The sequence below is a fragment of the Aedes albopictus genome, chromosome 2, assembly GCF_035046485.1.
Source record: "Aedes albopictus strain Foshan chromosome 2, AalbF5, whole genome shotgun sequence".
In the NCBI taxonomy this organism is placed as follows: Eukaryota; Metazoa; Arthropoda; class Insecta; order Diptera; family Culicidae; genus Aedes; species Aedes albopictus.
Genome location: NC_085137.1, coordinates 427,851,875 through 427,866,606, shown reverse-complemented (window position 1 = coordinate 427,866,606; position 14,732 = coordinate 427,851,875). Strand labels below are relative to the sequence as shown.

The 14,732-nt window shown below is 42.7% G+C and overlaps 1 protein-coding gene across 1 annotated transcript in view; it reads left to right on the top strand.

Moving 5' to 3' along the window:
* The window catches only part of LOC109426568 (breast cancer anti-estrogen resistance protein 1), a 291,334-nt gene extending 282,601 nt beyond the window's left edge, over positions 1-8,733 (top strand). The window contains exon 6 of the mRNA XM_019702100.3: positions 173-8,733. Coding sequence (XP_019557645.2) covers positions 173-1,098 — 926 coding nt within the window. The 3' untranslated portion in view covers positions 1,099-8,733. The remainder of the gene's footprint in view (positions 1-172) is intronic.
* The last annotated feature ends 5,999 nt before the right edge of the window (positions 8,734-14,732 follow it).

Below are 14,732 nucleotides of genomic sequence, written 5' to 3'. Positions count from 1 at the left end.
TCCATTATTACCTTTGCGAATCCATTGGAGAAGCGTCTGTCTTGTAAGGTCAATGCACGCCAAACCAGTCCTGAACCAACCCAGGATTCCTCCATATTAGATACCTGAGTAGTTCCGTAACTTTTATTGAAATCAACAAAAAAGTCTACCATATCATTCTCCCCCTTTCCAGGCCTAGCCCAGAAGCTCCGACCGCTGGTGAAAGCTTTACGCGACGCGGACAAACTGGTCCACGAAGCCTCGCAGAACCTGGACAACCAAGGCTGGACCATGGTGACCCTCCAGCGACCCGAGGCCACCCAGAAGCTTCAACAGCAACTTCCCCCGGATAGCCTGGATCAGTTGATTGCATGTGCTCAAACGTTGACCGAGGATGTCCGGCAGACCGCCTCCTTCATCCAAGGTAATGGAACGCTCCTGTTCAAACGAAGCACGACTTCGTCCACCGCCACAACCCCGCAGACTCCGACCGGTCACGTTAAGAGCATCAACAACAACAACAGCCGGACCAGTGGCCACGGCGAGTGGCCCGAGGACTACGACTACGTCAGTCTGGAATCGAAGGAAGCCTCGGCCAAATCCAACGCAGAGATTCACGACGCCTTGCCGCAAGATTTGAAGAAGAACTTCGAAAACGTGGTGCGGAATGCGAATGCGGCGGCCACCGTCGGAAGCGAAACTAAGGAAGCCCTCGACCCGAACGATAAGTCCGTACTGGTGTACTACGCGACCCAAACGGTAACGCACATGGGCTACCTCACCCAAGCGATCGACGCCTTCCTGCAAACCGTGGAACACAACCAGCCGCCCAAGTTCTTCCTGGCGTACGGGAAGTTCGTTGTGCTGAGCGCACACAATCTGGTCAACATCGGGGACATTGTGCACCGGAACGTCTCGCGGGAAAACGTCAAGACCCGGGTGCTTCAGTGTGCCGATGCCCTATCGGAAGCGCTCAAGACGTGCGTGGCCAAAACGAAGAAGGCGGCTCAACATTTTCCGAGCGTGACGGCCGTCCAGGAGATGGTCGACTCGGTGGTGGACATTTCGCATTTGTCGAGCGATTTGAAGATCGCCATGTTGGAAGCGGTGCAACAGTAAGGTTGGGGAAATACTACTTAGGAATCGATTAGCGATCTCAGTTTTTGAGCATTTTTTTGGAAACAGGTTTCTGATGGTAGAATCGGGATGGTACTTATCGGTCAATGTCTGGGCGTGTGAAGCTTGGAGCCTTTCTAATGAAGCTGAGCATAAGACTCTTCAGGAACTAACCCCCGTGTCCTTACTTGTCTTTGTCCTTGGCCACTTCCTTAGAAACACGCTTCCTGATTTCAATGTTCATTCAGGGATTCTTCTAGAAGTTGCGTCAGGAGGTTTTACTGAAATTAACTGAATTCCATCAGGAATTTCTTTAGAAGTTCCTACAGGATTTTTCAGAAATTAATAAAGTAATTTTTTCAGGGGTTCGTCTAAGAAGTTCTTCAGGGATTTCTTCCGGGGTTCATTCTCCAAAGCTCCATCAGGGGGTTTTCCTGGCTTTCATTCAGAAATTCTTTCAAAAAGTTCTTCAATTCTTTCTCCAGGAATTTATTCGGAGATCAATTCAGGAGTGTCTTCGAGCATTTAGAAGTTCTGTTAGAGATTTATTTTAGAGTTCATTCAAGGATTCCTGTAGAAGTTCCTTCGGAGATTCTTCCAGGAAATCCTTCTTTAATTCCTCCAGGAATTCATCCAGCAATTTCTTCACAGTATCCTTCAAGCATTCCTTCGGGAATTTCTTCAGAGATTCCTCTAAGGATTTCATCAGGGATTCCTTCAGTAGTTCCTTCAGGAATTCAGGAGTTCAGGAATTTGTCAAGAAATTCCACCAGAGATTTCTCCTGGAATTCTTTGAGTAATTTATTTTAAATTTCCTTGATGGATTTTTCCTGAAATTTATTGACGAATTTCTACGAGAATTCCTTCGGGGAATCCTTGAGGAATTACTTCAAAACTTTCTCCTGAAATTCATTGAGGGCTGTCTCCAGGCACTCCTTCAGGGATTCCTCCAGGAGCTTCTTCAGAGATTTTACCAGAGAGTGCTCAATGGATTTTTCCAGGATCTTTCAGGAATTTCTCTTGGAATTCCTTGGGATTTTTCACGGAATTCCTTGAGGGATTTCTTCATGGATTCCTCCAGGGACTCCTTCAGTGATTTATCCAGGAATTTCTCCACTAATGTTTGCTTGAATTCTTCAGGAGTTGTCTTGGAAATCTATGGAGGATTTCTCCTGGAATTCCGAAGAGATGTCTCCAGGAACTTCATCGAGGATTTCTCCAGGAATTCAGAAATTTCTTCTCAAATTTCTCCAGGGATTTCTCCAGCAACGTTTTCAGAAATTTTTTACAAGAACTTCTTCATTGATTTCTCCAGGACCTCCTTCATGGATTTCAGCAGAAACTCACGCAGGGACTCCTCAAGGAACTCCATATGGAATTCCTTGAGGGCTCGCTTGAGGGATTACTCCAGGAATTTCTTTCGGAAAGTTCTCCTCGAATTCAAGAGATTTCGCCAGGAGCTCCTTTGGGTTTTTTTGGAATTCTTTGAGATTTTTTCAGGAACTCCTTCAGAGATCTTTCGGGGATTCCTGGGATTTCCCTAGGATTTCTCTTCTCAAATTATTATTGGATTTTCTTCAGGTATTTCTCCAGGAATTGCTGGAGGGAATCCCCCAAGAACTCCTTCAAGGATTCCACCAGCAACTTCTTCGAGGATTTGTTCTCAAATTCCTTCAGGGATTTTTCCAGGAACTTCTTCTAAAATTCCTCCAGAAATTTATTGCGGGATTCCACCAGGAATACCTTCAGGAATTTCTAGTGGAATTCTTTGTGTGATTTCTCCAGAATTCCTTGAAGGATTCCTCCAGGAACTCCTGCAGGAGTTACTTCAGGGATTCAGAAGGCCTGCATGGATTTTTCCAGGAATTGCTTCGGAGATTTCTTCTTGAAGTATTTAGGAATTCTTCTAGAAAACTAGTCAGGGGTTTCTTTTGGAGTTCATTCAAGAGTGGTGATTCTCCAGAAATTCCTTCAGGGATTTCTCCAGATTTATTCATGGATTCCTCTAGAAGTTCTGTCAGGAGATTTTAATGAAGGTTATTCAAGGATTTCTATAGTAGTTCAGAGATACATCCTGGACTTCGTCAGGGGTTTCTCCTGGAGTTTATTCCATTTTTTTCCAGAAAATTCTTCAGTTATTCCTCCAAGTCCGGAGTGTCTTCGAGCATTCCTTAAGAAGTTCGACTAGGAATTTCTCCTGGAGTTCATTCAAGGATTCCTGTAGAAGTTTCTTCAGAGATTCTTCCAAAAATGTCTTCTTGAATTCCTTCAAGAATTTTATAAGAAATTTCTACACGGCTCCTTCAAGCATTTTTTTTTTTGCAGAAATTTCTTCAGCGGTTCCTCTAGGAATTTTATCAGCAGTTCCTTCAGGGATTCGTCCAGGATTTATTCTAAGAATTCCACCAGAGATTTCTCCTGGAATTCTTAGAGGATTTTTTTTCTTGAAGTTCTTTGGGTTATTTCTGCAGGAATTCATTGAGGGATTCGGGGATTCCACCACAAACTCTTTCTGGGAATCCTACAGCAATTTCTTGAGGGATTTCTCCTGAAATTTATTGATGGATATCTTCTGGAATTCCTTCAGAGATTTCTCCAGGGACTGCCCAAGGAATTTCTCCAGGAACTATCAGGAATTTCTCCTAGAATTCTTTGTGGGATTTTTCTTGAAATTTTTCGATGGATTTTTTCATAAACTCCTGCATGAATTCCTTTAGTGATTGATTGACGGACTCTCCAGGAATTTCTCTAGAATTCTTCAGAGATTGTCTTGCAAATCTTTGAGGGATTTCTCCTGCAATTACAGAAGAGATGGCTCCAGGAACTCTATCACGGATTTCTCCGGGAACTCCTTCAGGAATTTCTTCTCAAATTCCTCTTGGAACTCCTTCAGAAAATTTTCCAAGAACTTCTTTATTGATTTATCTAGGAACTCCTGCATGGATTTCTGCAGAAACTCGCGCAGGGACTCCTCAAGGAACTCCATCTGAGATTCCTTCAGGAATTTCTTCCAAAAATTTCTCTCGAATTCAAGAGATTTCACCAACTATTTTTTTCAGAAACTCCTTCAAGGATTTCCCTAGGAACCTCTTCAGGAATTTCTCCTCGAATTCTTTGTAAGAAATCATTCACTGATATCTCCAGGAATTGTTTCAGAGTTACCAAAGATACCATCCTTAGGGGATTCCTCGGATTCCTCTTGGAATTTCTTCTTAAATTCCTCTAGGAATTTCTTCTTAAATCCCTCTAGGAATTTCTTCTGGTATTTCTCCTGGAATTTCTGGACATTTCTGGAATTCGTTGAGGAGTTTCACCAGGAATTCTTAGTGGAATTCTTTGAAGGGTTTCTGCAGAAGTTCCTTGAGGGATTTCTCCTGTAATTCCTTGAGGAACTCTGCCAGATTTTTTCCAGAAGTTCCATCAGGGATTCATCCAGGAAGTTCTACCTGGATATCTCCAAGAATTTCTTCAGAAATTTCTCCTTAAAGTCTTCCAGGAATTCCCCTGGAAAATAGTCAGTGGTTCCGCTTGGAGTTCATTCAAGGATTCTTCTAGATGTTTCCTCACGGAATCCGCCACGAATACCTTCAGGGATTTTCCCTGGTATTCTATGAAGAATTTATCTTGTAATTGCTGGAGATTTTTGCACGAACTCCTTCCTTGTGGGGTTGCTGTAGGTATTTCTTCAGTTATTCCTTCAGGATTTTTTTCTTGAAATTCTTCAAAAAAAATCTTCACGAATTCATCCAGTAGTTCGTTTAGGGATTACTATAGAAAATCGGTCAGAGATTTCTGCTGGAGTTTATTGAAATTTCTCCTGATATTGCTGGAGAGATTTCACCTGAAATTCCTTCGGGGACTCCTTTTAAGAATTTCTCAAGGAAATTATTCAAAAATTTCCTCAGGAATTTCTTCGGGGATTCCTCTAGTAACACCTTCAGGAATTATTTCAAGTTCCTTCAGGGGTCCTCGTGAAGTTCGTCTAGCTATCCCACCTAAAATTCATTTTGTGGTTTCTCTAGGAGTTCCCTATGTGGTTTCTTCTGAAGTTCCTTCAGTGATACCACAAGAAAACAGACATAGTACTCTCAATCGCAATCATCGCACGATTTAACGACCATTTTCAAACTAAATTGTGGTTCGAACTGTGCTCGCATGTGTCATGGTGATGCTGCTATACCTACATCTCTCACTTTTGGTGAGAATTGTCTCGTTGAATTTTTCATCAATAGCAAATAAGCCAGGGAAACGGTTTTACATCAGTACTTCCAAGCTTCCTGATGGAATTTTAGTGAATGTGTCGTTATCCGTCATTAGGTTACCTAGGCCATCTGGATGTGCGATCTGGATCTCTAATGAACGAGAGGACTTTTTGAAGGCTGATCGATTCTGGAGTGTATTGGATGTTTTCACACATAAACTTCTAATATCTCCGTTTGCTTTTCTTTATTTCAGTGCTGGATTCGGATAAGGCTTCCTATATTGGCCTAAATCTAAAGTTGCTTTTGCTCTATTGAAGAGTTTCATGACATTCCTCCTCATCTTTTATACAAAGTTGTTCCACCAAGGACCTTTCCAGTTTCTTCTTTTTCTAGATAACCTTCACAACATGATTGAATAATGTTGTTAGGGACCACTTTAGAAGCATCTTCCAAACTGTCTGCTGTTCTTATTTTTCACCCAGCAGGTGCGGTGTTGCTTGTAGAGATCCCAGTTGGTATTCCTGGATTCTCGATAGAATTCCCTCACAGTCTCTCTCCTCTCTATTGAGGAAAAGGTCATATGCTTATGATCTGATATAGATATCCCGCCAGATACTTACCAAGAGGCAATTCTATCTGCTAGAACTGGGCTACAAAGTGTCGCCTGACCTTGTTTGTTGATGTCACTACTCCTCCATACAATGTGGTGAGCATCAGCATAGTAACGGATGAATGCTGGTTTTGTTGTCGATAGCTGATGACAAATTCGGAAATTGAGAACGTCGGAGCTTCTTCTTCATCACCAGGAAAGTATGCTGATGCTATATTAACTTACCTCTGGCTGTTGGAATCTCTATCCTGATGGCTACGACGTCTTGTTTGGTGAATTCTGTAATGGAAGTAAAATTAATTAGCTAGACTGTCCTTGGAAAAGAATGGCTATCATCATCAGTGCTGAAAAATTCATTTCGCCACATCTAAATTCAATCACCTACAGCTCATTTTAGAAGCTGAACCTGAGAATATTGTGTATGAAAAACTTGTGCGGCTAGTCCAGTTCTGCAAGAAAGTCACGGAAAAACCGCTATTTTTCGAATATTTAATGTAAATGTCACGGACTACCTTTGTAAAATGCCAAATGATATTCACCGTGAATATCATTAGGCATATTTCGAAGGTAGTCCGTGACATTTACCTTAAATATTCGAAAAATATCGTTTTTTCCGTGACTTTCTTGTTGAACTGGTCTAGCCGCACACGTTTTTCATATACCATATTCTCAGGTTCAGCTTCTAAAATGAGCTGTGGGTGATTGAATTTAGATGTGGCGAAATGAATTTTTCAGCACTGATCATCATAGAGAAACTTACATCTTGGTATTGCAAGACCCAGCGCTCTGTGATTGTTGACCCAAGCTTTCCTGTACTAACGCCAGATCGAGGTCTCCTTTGGCAAACCTTTACAAAAATACGCCTGAGCCCCTCCCACAACATGCCCTGAACAATTGATCAATGGATCAATGGATCTGCTTTTTTGTGACTGGCGGCTCGCCGGCTTGGTTTTTATGGGATTTCTGGGACCTTACTATGTTTTCATAGTGATTTACCGTTGCTCTCATTGCGGTTGTCATCCATGTTCGGATACGCTTTAGCATTTTATTCGTGGGGTTCAGCCTTAGACAAATTGCCCTAAAGCAACTCCTCTTGGAGAAATCCATGAAAGAACTCCTGAAAAAAATACCTAGAAAAGAATTTCTCCTGATGAAGTCTTCTCGAGAGAAACTCTTCTTGGAGTAAACCATAAAAATGAATGAATCGATATCTTTATTATTCGGCTGGTTCATCTCCGAACCATAAAAATGACTTTTCTTGGAGGAATATATAAAGCCACTCCTCTTGAAGAATCCTTGATGGAACCTGGAGAAATTATTGAATGAACTTCTTCTGCTAAGGATTTTTTGAAGTATATGCCATAAAGAAATAACTCCTAAAAGAATTTCAATAGAAACTCGTACAGCAAGAACTCCTGGAGGTATCGCTGAAGAAACTTCCCTTGAAGGAATCCACAAAAGAAAATCTAAACGTTATGTTGAAGAAATTAAAAAAAAAAACTTTGCTAGGAATGAATAAATAATGCACAAAAAATATACCAGGTTTTACAAGACTTCGACGTCTAAGCAGAAAAAAACAGACCGTTCTATCAATCAGAAACCAAAACACTGTCAATATACATCGAGGTAAACAAATGATAACACACAAAAGTATTAACAAAAAAACCGGTAAAACAAAAATCATTACAAATCAATGGTGGGCCAACAAAACAGAACAAACAATGCCAAATTCAAACGGAAACTTCTGTCTACCGAAGGCAGGAGATTTTATCTATACACAACACAGCATAGATCAGGTTTTGATTGTAGGCAAATGAAATTAAGAAACAAAAACGAACATAAATCATTGCTAGGCGAGAAAAAATGTCACCAACTCGACTGCGACGCATTGTATATTTTCCTTGTGATATAATTTACTTCTTGAAGTCTAGGGGACACGCATACTTTAATCGATGAAATTCTACGGAAAATCTAAACGCTTTGGCGGCAAACTTAAAACGAACTGTTATATAGGATTTCCACAATCTGTGTCGTCTATCAATATTTACCTGTTAGTTTCTTTGTGTAGAAATCTGAATATCTGATCTATAAATATGTAATCTTACTAAGAAACTGAAACTGTCGGCAAGTCAATATACAATCTGTGCAGCATTAAAATGAGAATGGAAGAAGAAGCGGTTTGTAAATATAAAAATCCAGTCAGTATTTTTACGTTGGTTGTTCTGAGTTTATCAATTTTCACTTAAATTCGACTTAAGTACGCTTTTTTGAAGCGAATATTAAATATTAAATTAAATAGCACACATACCAAATTGCAACCGATCGTAAGACAAAAAAAAACTAAACGAAAGAGAAATTTGAACGTGAATTGAAATAGGAACCACGAAATGAAATTTGCAATAGTTTAAGTAACAGTTTTTTGCAGCATACCGATACACAAATACACATTCTGAAAGTGCTAGTTATGTACAATAGTTGCGCTTTGTAACCGAATGCGGTTTCGGTTTGTATTATACTTTTGCGACGTGCAACACCGAACTGTGTATGGTTCAGGAATCGAATAATCGACGATGAAAAAATGGTACTATCACTTTTGTCTATACCTTAAGGAAGAAAATAAACTAGCATCTAAGTGAATGTAGTCTTGTGTAAATGTAGTCACTACAAACCAGTTGTGCACGGTTAACGGTATGTGCATACCAAAGGTGGAAATGTGAAAGATGGGAGGTAAATATCCTGTACACTGGTGAACTGAAACTTCACATCGCTTTGCAGTGAAGTTTCCAATTATTGAGATAATACAATAAATTATTCGAAGAAAGCCAATCTAAGCTTTTAATGTTGAAGTGAATAATATCACATCCAGAGTAGTTGTCCTCCACTGCCTCGTAAATATCTTCATATAGGTACCGTAACGTTTCTGCAAAGCCTTTGTAGCACGACAAAAGGCCAAAAGGCGGTCTACTCTCTATGCACCTTTTGGTGTTCAGGAAAATCGTCGTTAAACCACAGTCTACACATCGTCTCGGAAACTTACAGCTCGCCAGATTCTTATCCAAATAAACATCCTCATTTTGAACGCCCACACCGCGTAGAGCTTACGGCCATTATCTTGTCCAGGGATTGATGAGACACGCTGCTGAGCGAAAACTTGATGGGATACAACACGTAGCGGTGAGTCTACGCCGAATACAGCATCCGTCTCCACCAGCCAATTGCTTCCAGTCGCCCTAAACATTTAGAGTCCTTGGCTCGTCATCAACTTCAAAAAGCAAACGTGTGTGCTGCTTCCCAACAGCCTTGCTGTTCTTCAGTCTTTTAATGAGTAATGACTATCCTAACCTCATCTAACCTTGGAGCTTCCACAGTCTGTTGGTCGTCGTCGATTTGAATTCTGTCTGTAGCACTTCCATTCCAACCGTTCAACAAAACCTCGAAGTTCTCTCTCCTCATGGCACCCTTGTTTTATTTGTCAGCAAGTTTCATAACAGCCGTTACACAAGACGGGAGAAGACCCTCTTTTTCTCCGCACGCCATTGACAGTTACGTGACACTTCCGCATATCATTCTGTTTCGTACTCTCTTGCGCCTGAGCAACCACATTTTCCTCATGATCACTTTTCTTTTTATGGTGGATTAGTTTTCCGACTATGTATATCGCTCCCAGCATCCCTGCAAGCATCCGGCTTCCGGCAACAATCTTCTCGTCAGCCATCTTCTCTTCATCGTTCCGTGAATAGACTCCTACAGAGTGTTGAGATTATCGCTCTCGTTCATCTCATTTATCCGCTCGTCCAGCTTCTGGTAATAGTCAGCTATCGTACTATCGGACAACACTGCTGCTGGATTCAATAAGTATTTGATTTGAGGAACACCAGATCAATCGTGCTGCCAATTGGAAGATTGTGCTGACCAAACATTTGGTGGCTCCAGAGAGGAGCTACTGCCCCCAACATCAATTTTGTATACCGTCGTTCGGGATGACATTGGGCCTAGAGGGTAACATTGGTCCATCGATCCCATGGATTCAATATAAGTCAGAGAATCTGACGGTGGATGCAAATTATCTTAGAATTATGTATTCTAGTAGTCTAGCACACAATATGCATTCCCGAAGTATTCTAAATGTGCGGAATAGTGGCCCAATGTCACCCCACTTTGGCCCAATGACACCCCGCACGACGGTATTATTCATGTTTCTTCTTTGTGCTGTGATTGTAAACAGTGCATCCCTTTCTAGTTTGAGTAGTGCAGCTACGGTTGGGATACGATCGATCGATCGGTCAGACTAAGGCCTGAGTGGCCTCTGCTGTACATAGTAGACGCAAAGTAGACGTCTTCATTCTACTCGGTCCATGGCTGTGTGTCTCCAGTTCCGCACTCTGCAAAGGGTTCGCAGATCGTCCTCCACTTGACCGACCCACCTAGCTCGCCGCGCACCACGTCTTCCGACATCCGACATCCTGATGGCGTGACCCGCCCACCGTAGCCTCCCGATTTTCGCGGTGTGGACGATGGTTACTGAATCGTACGCCGCTTTGAAATCAATTAACAGGTGATGGGTCTGCAAGTTGTATTCCAGAAGCTGAAGCAATTAATCGAGAATCTGCCACATCTAGTCCGTCGTTGATCGACCCCCGGCAAAGGACTCCTCAATCGGCCTCAGCCTGTTAAACAGAACTTCGGACAAAATCTTGTATACTGAATTGAGAAGCGATATTTCTTTATAGTTCGCGCACTCCAGTCAATACCCTTTCTTGTATTAAGAGTTAATGAGACTATCTAAACAACTAGCATGGGCTGTTCTTCCTCTCCCTATATATTCTATCTTCTATATAAATAAAAATGGAATGGTGTTTGTATGTCACGAATAGGGTCGGCAACGGGCTAACGGATTTACACCATTCTTTCAGTGTTTCATTCGTGGAGGGCTCCGACGTGTTCGTACGAAAAAATAATAGGGAAAATCGACCGGGAACACACCAAAAACGAGAAAGTTTGGAATTCCATTTTGTGGGACATTTTTCTACAGAGCTACATATCAAAAAACACAGCAGGCAGGCAGAATGACGTTTGCCGGGACAACTAGTCGTCAATATAATACGGCGTGATAGAGGGAGTACGGCGTAAGGACGGGAGCCTCCTGACGGACAAACGTGAGGTGATCGAAAGGTGGAAGCAGCACTTCGACGAGCACCTGAATGGCGAAGAGAATGTAGGCACGGAGGACCAAGGCAGCGGAGGAAATGACTATGTTGGTGCAGCAGAGGACGGGAACGAACCAACTCCCACGCTGAGGGAAGTTAAGGATGCCATCCACCAGCTCAAAAACAACAAAGCGGCTGGTAAGGACGGTATCGCAGCAGAACTCATCAAGATGGGCCCGGAAAAGTTGGCCACCTGTCTGCACCAGTTAGTAGTCAAGATCTGGGAAACTGAACAGCTACCGGAGGAGTGGAAGGAAGGGATAATCTGTCCCATCCACAAGAAAGGCGACAAGTTAATGTGTGAGAACTTTCGAGCGATCACCGTTTTGAATGCCGCCTACAAAGTGCTATCCCAGATCATCTTCCGTCGTCTTTCACCTAAAGTAAATGAGTTCGTGGGAAGTTACCAAGCCGGTTTCATCGACGGCCGGTCGACAACGGACCAGATCTTCACCGTACGGCAAATCCTCCAGAAATGCCGTGAATACCAGGTCCCAACGCACCACCTGTTCATCGACTTCAAAGCGGCATACGACAGTATCGACCGCACTGAGCTATGGAAAATTATGGACGAGAACAGCTTTCCCGGGAAGCTGACTAGACTGATAAGAGCAACGATGGACGGTGTGCAGAACAGCGTAAGGATTTCGGGTGAGCTATCCAGTTCATTTGAATCTCGACGGGGACTACGACAAGGTGATGGACTTTCCTGCCTACTATTCAACATCGCTCTGGAAGGTGTTATGCGACGAGCCGGGCTCAACAGCCGGGGGACGATCTTCACGAAATCCAGCAAATTTGTCTGTTTTGCGGATGACATGGATATTATTGCCAGAACATTTGGAACGGTGGCAGAACAGTACACCCGCCTGAAACGTGAAGCAGCAAAGGTCGGACTGGTGGTGAATGCGGCTAAGACAAAGTACATGCTGGTAGGTGGGACTGAGCGAGACAGGACAAGCCTTGGCAGCAATGTTACGATAGACGGGGATACTTTCGAGGTGGTAGAAGAATTCGTCTACCTCGGTTCCTTGCTAACGGCTGACAATAACGTGAGCCGTGAAATACGAAGGCGCATCATCAGTGGAAGTCGTGCCTACTATGGGCTCCAGAAGAAACTGCGGTCAAAAAAGATTCACCCCCGCACCAAATGTACCATGTACAAGACGTTAATAAGACCGGTGGTTCTCTACGGACACGAGACATGGACGATGCTCGAGGAGGACCTGCAAGCACTCGGAGTTTTCGAGCGACGGGTGCTAAGGACGATCTTCGGCGGTGTGCAGGAGAACGGTGTGTGGCGGAGAAGGATGAACCACGAGCTCGCTGCACTTTACGGCGAACACAGTATCCAGAAAGTGGCCAAAGCTGGAAGGATACGGTGGGCAGGGCATGTTGCAAGAATGCCGGACAGCAACCCTGCAAAGTTGGTGTTTGCTAACCATCCGGTTGGTACAAGAAGGCGTGGAGCGCAGAGAGCACGATGGGCGGACCAGGTGGAGCGTGATCTGGCGAGTGTTGGGCGTGACCGAGGATGGAGAGCTGCAGCTGCAAATCGAGTATTATGGCGGCAAATTGTTGATTCAGTATTATCATGAATTTGATGTGAACTAAATAAATGAAAAAAATGATAGAGGGAGTTCATGCATTCCAGCAGCCTTGTTGTTGTTCAGTCTTCTAGCGTTGGAGATTCCACAGCATTTCCGTCGTCGTCAATTCGAAATAAAGACTGTTCATTAAAGAAAGTGGACATCTGTTTACCAATAGTTTAGAGTTAAAACTAAACAAAAAAATGTGAATTTTTGCTCAGTGTGTAAAAACATTGTTCACTTCGGCAATACACTCAAAAAAAAGAAAAAGTAAGAAATTTCGAGCGATACGTCGTATTAGCTTTGCGACTAGCAGATTAATTCTGCACAAATGGAATGGTTTCGAGAATTGACTTACTAATACACTTCCGGGACCGCAATTTTTTAACGCTAAGCAGGGGACAGATGTGCCGGATGATGTAAGGTACATCAGAACTGAAAAATTTGGGGAAAAGTTTTTGGTGTGGCAAGCCGATTGTTCATGTGGCTTAAAGAGTTCTTCGTATTTTACAACGGGAACAATCAACGGTGAAAATAACAGAAAGGAATGCATCAAAAAACGACTTCTACCCATCAACCGAAAACATACGGATCCTCTTTTGTTTTAGGCGGATCTGGCATCCGCTTATTACGCTTCTTCTACACTAGAGATGCTCAAGACGGAAAAAGTCGATTTTGTCGAAAAATGGCAAAATCCACAAAACTTCTCTGAACAGCGTCATGTGGAAAGATACCGGACAATAATTAAGTGGCATCTCAAGAAAGATGGAAGAGAAGCAAGCTCTTTTGATTGCTTCAAAAAATTTGGTCTGCGGCACAGCGAAAAGTTACGGAGAAAGTTGTGCAGAATCTTATGGGAGGTATCAAGAGGAAAGTCCGAGCGTTCTTCCGAAAAGCGAAGTAAATGTTCAAACTCACGTGAATTCGGTCACGTGTATGTTGATTGTCATTTATAAAAAATAAACTTATCAATTTGTTCGAAAATACATATTTTCTATTGAAAAACAGGTGTCTACTTTCTTTAATGAACAGTCCTTATGTCTATCGCTCTTCCATTCCCACCGTTCAACAAAACCTCGGAGGGCCCTCTCCTCCTGGCAGCCACCATTGTTTCATCTATCAGCAAGTTTACATCACGGTCGTTGCATATGACGGGAGAAGGCGCTGTTTTTCTCTGCAAGCCATTGACAGGTTCCTAAAGCCTCCGCATATCAGTCTGTTTCGTACACTCTTGCGTCTCTGAACAATCACATTTTCTTCATGATTCATCTTTTTGCGGCGGACTCTTTTTGGCTACTCTTGCTTCCCTACTACACACTTAGTTGAGCTCGGCTAATTTTCATTCTTTTGCCGAGATCCGCACAGCCGAGTGCTCGGCAACCTAAATTTAACTGAAATATAGGCAAAAAATCAATTTTATTCATAGCAGCACCCATGGGTGCCGCTGTCAACAAACTTCAAACGTCAAGTGATTTGCCGAGATTCAGCAAATAAACTTTAACCAAGATTTGCACAGCCGATCTCGGCATTCTGTTTTAAGTTTGTATTCTAACCATTTTACCAGGTCCGCTCCAAGACCTGACACCATCATCCGACTTTTGGCAGCATTCTTTTCGTCCGTTTCCACAGCGTGAATGAAATTTACATTCACCGTGTTGAGAGTTGCCTTCACAGCTCGCTCACGACTTTGGTATACGTTTGCGACCCCAATGTTATTCGGCAAACTTTCAGATAGAACTACAAGGTAAAATTCATCCATACATTGTTTTTCGATAGCATGCTTCTGAACTGAGATAATAGCAAATGAATGTAAATCTTTGCCAATGAATGGTCGCAACCTTGATTCTATATGAATTTCTCTCCAGGGTTCTAGGGCAATCTCTTTCAGGATTCTGATGGAATGTCTTTTAATACTGCGGTAGAAATTCTCGGCATTCTGGGAGAATCCCGAGGAAAAACTTCTCTCAGTATTTTGAGTCAATCCGTCACAGGATTCAGCACACTCAGTTAAGCTCGGCTAATTTCCATT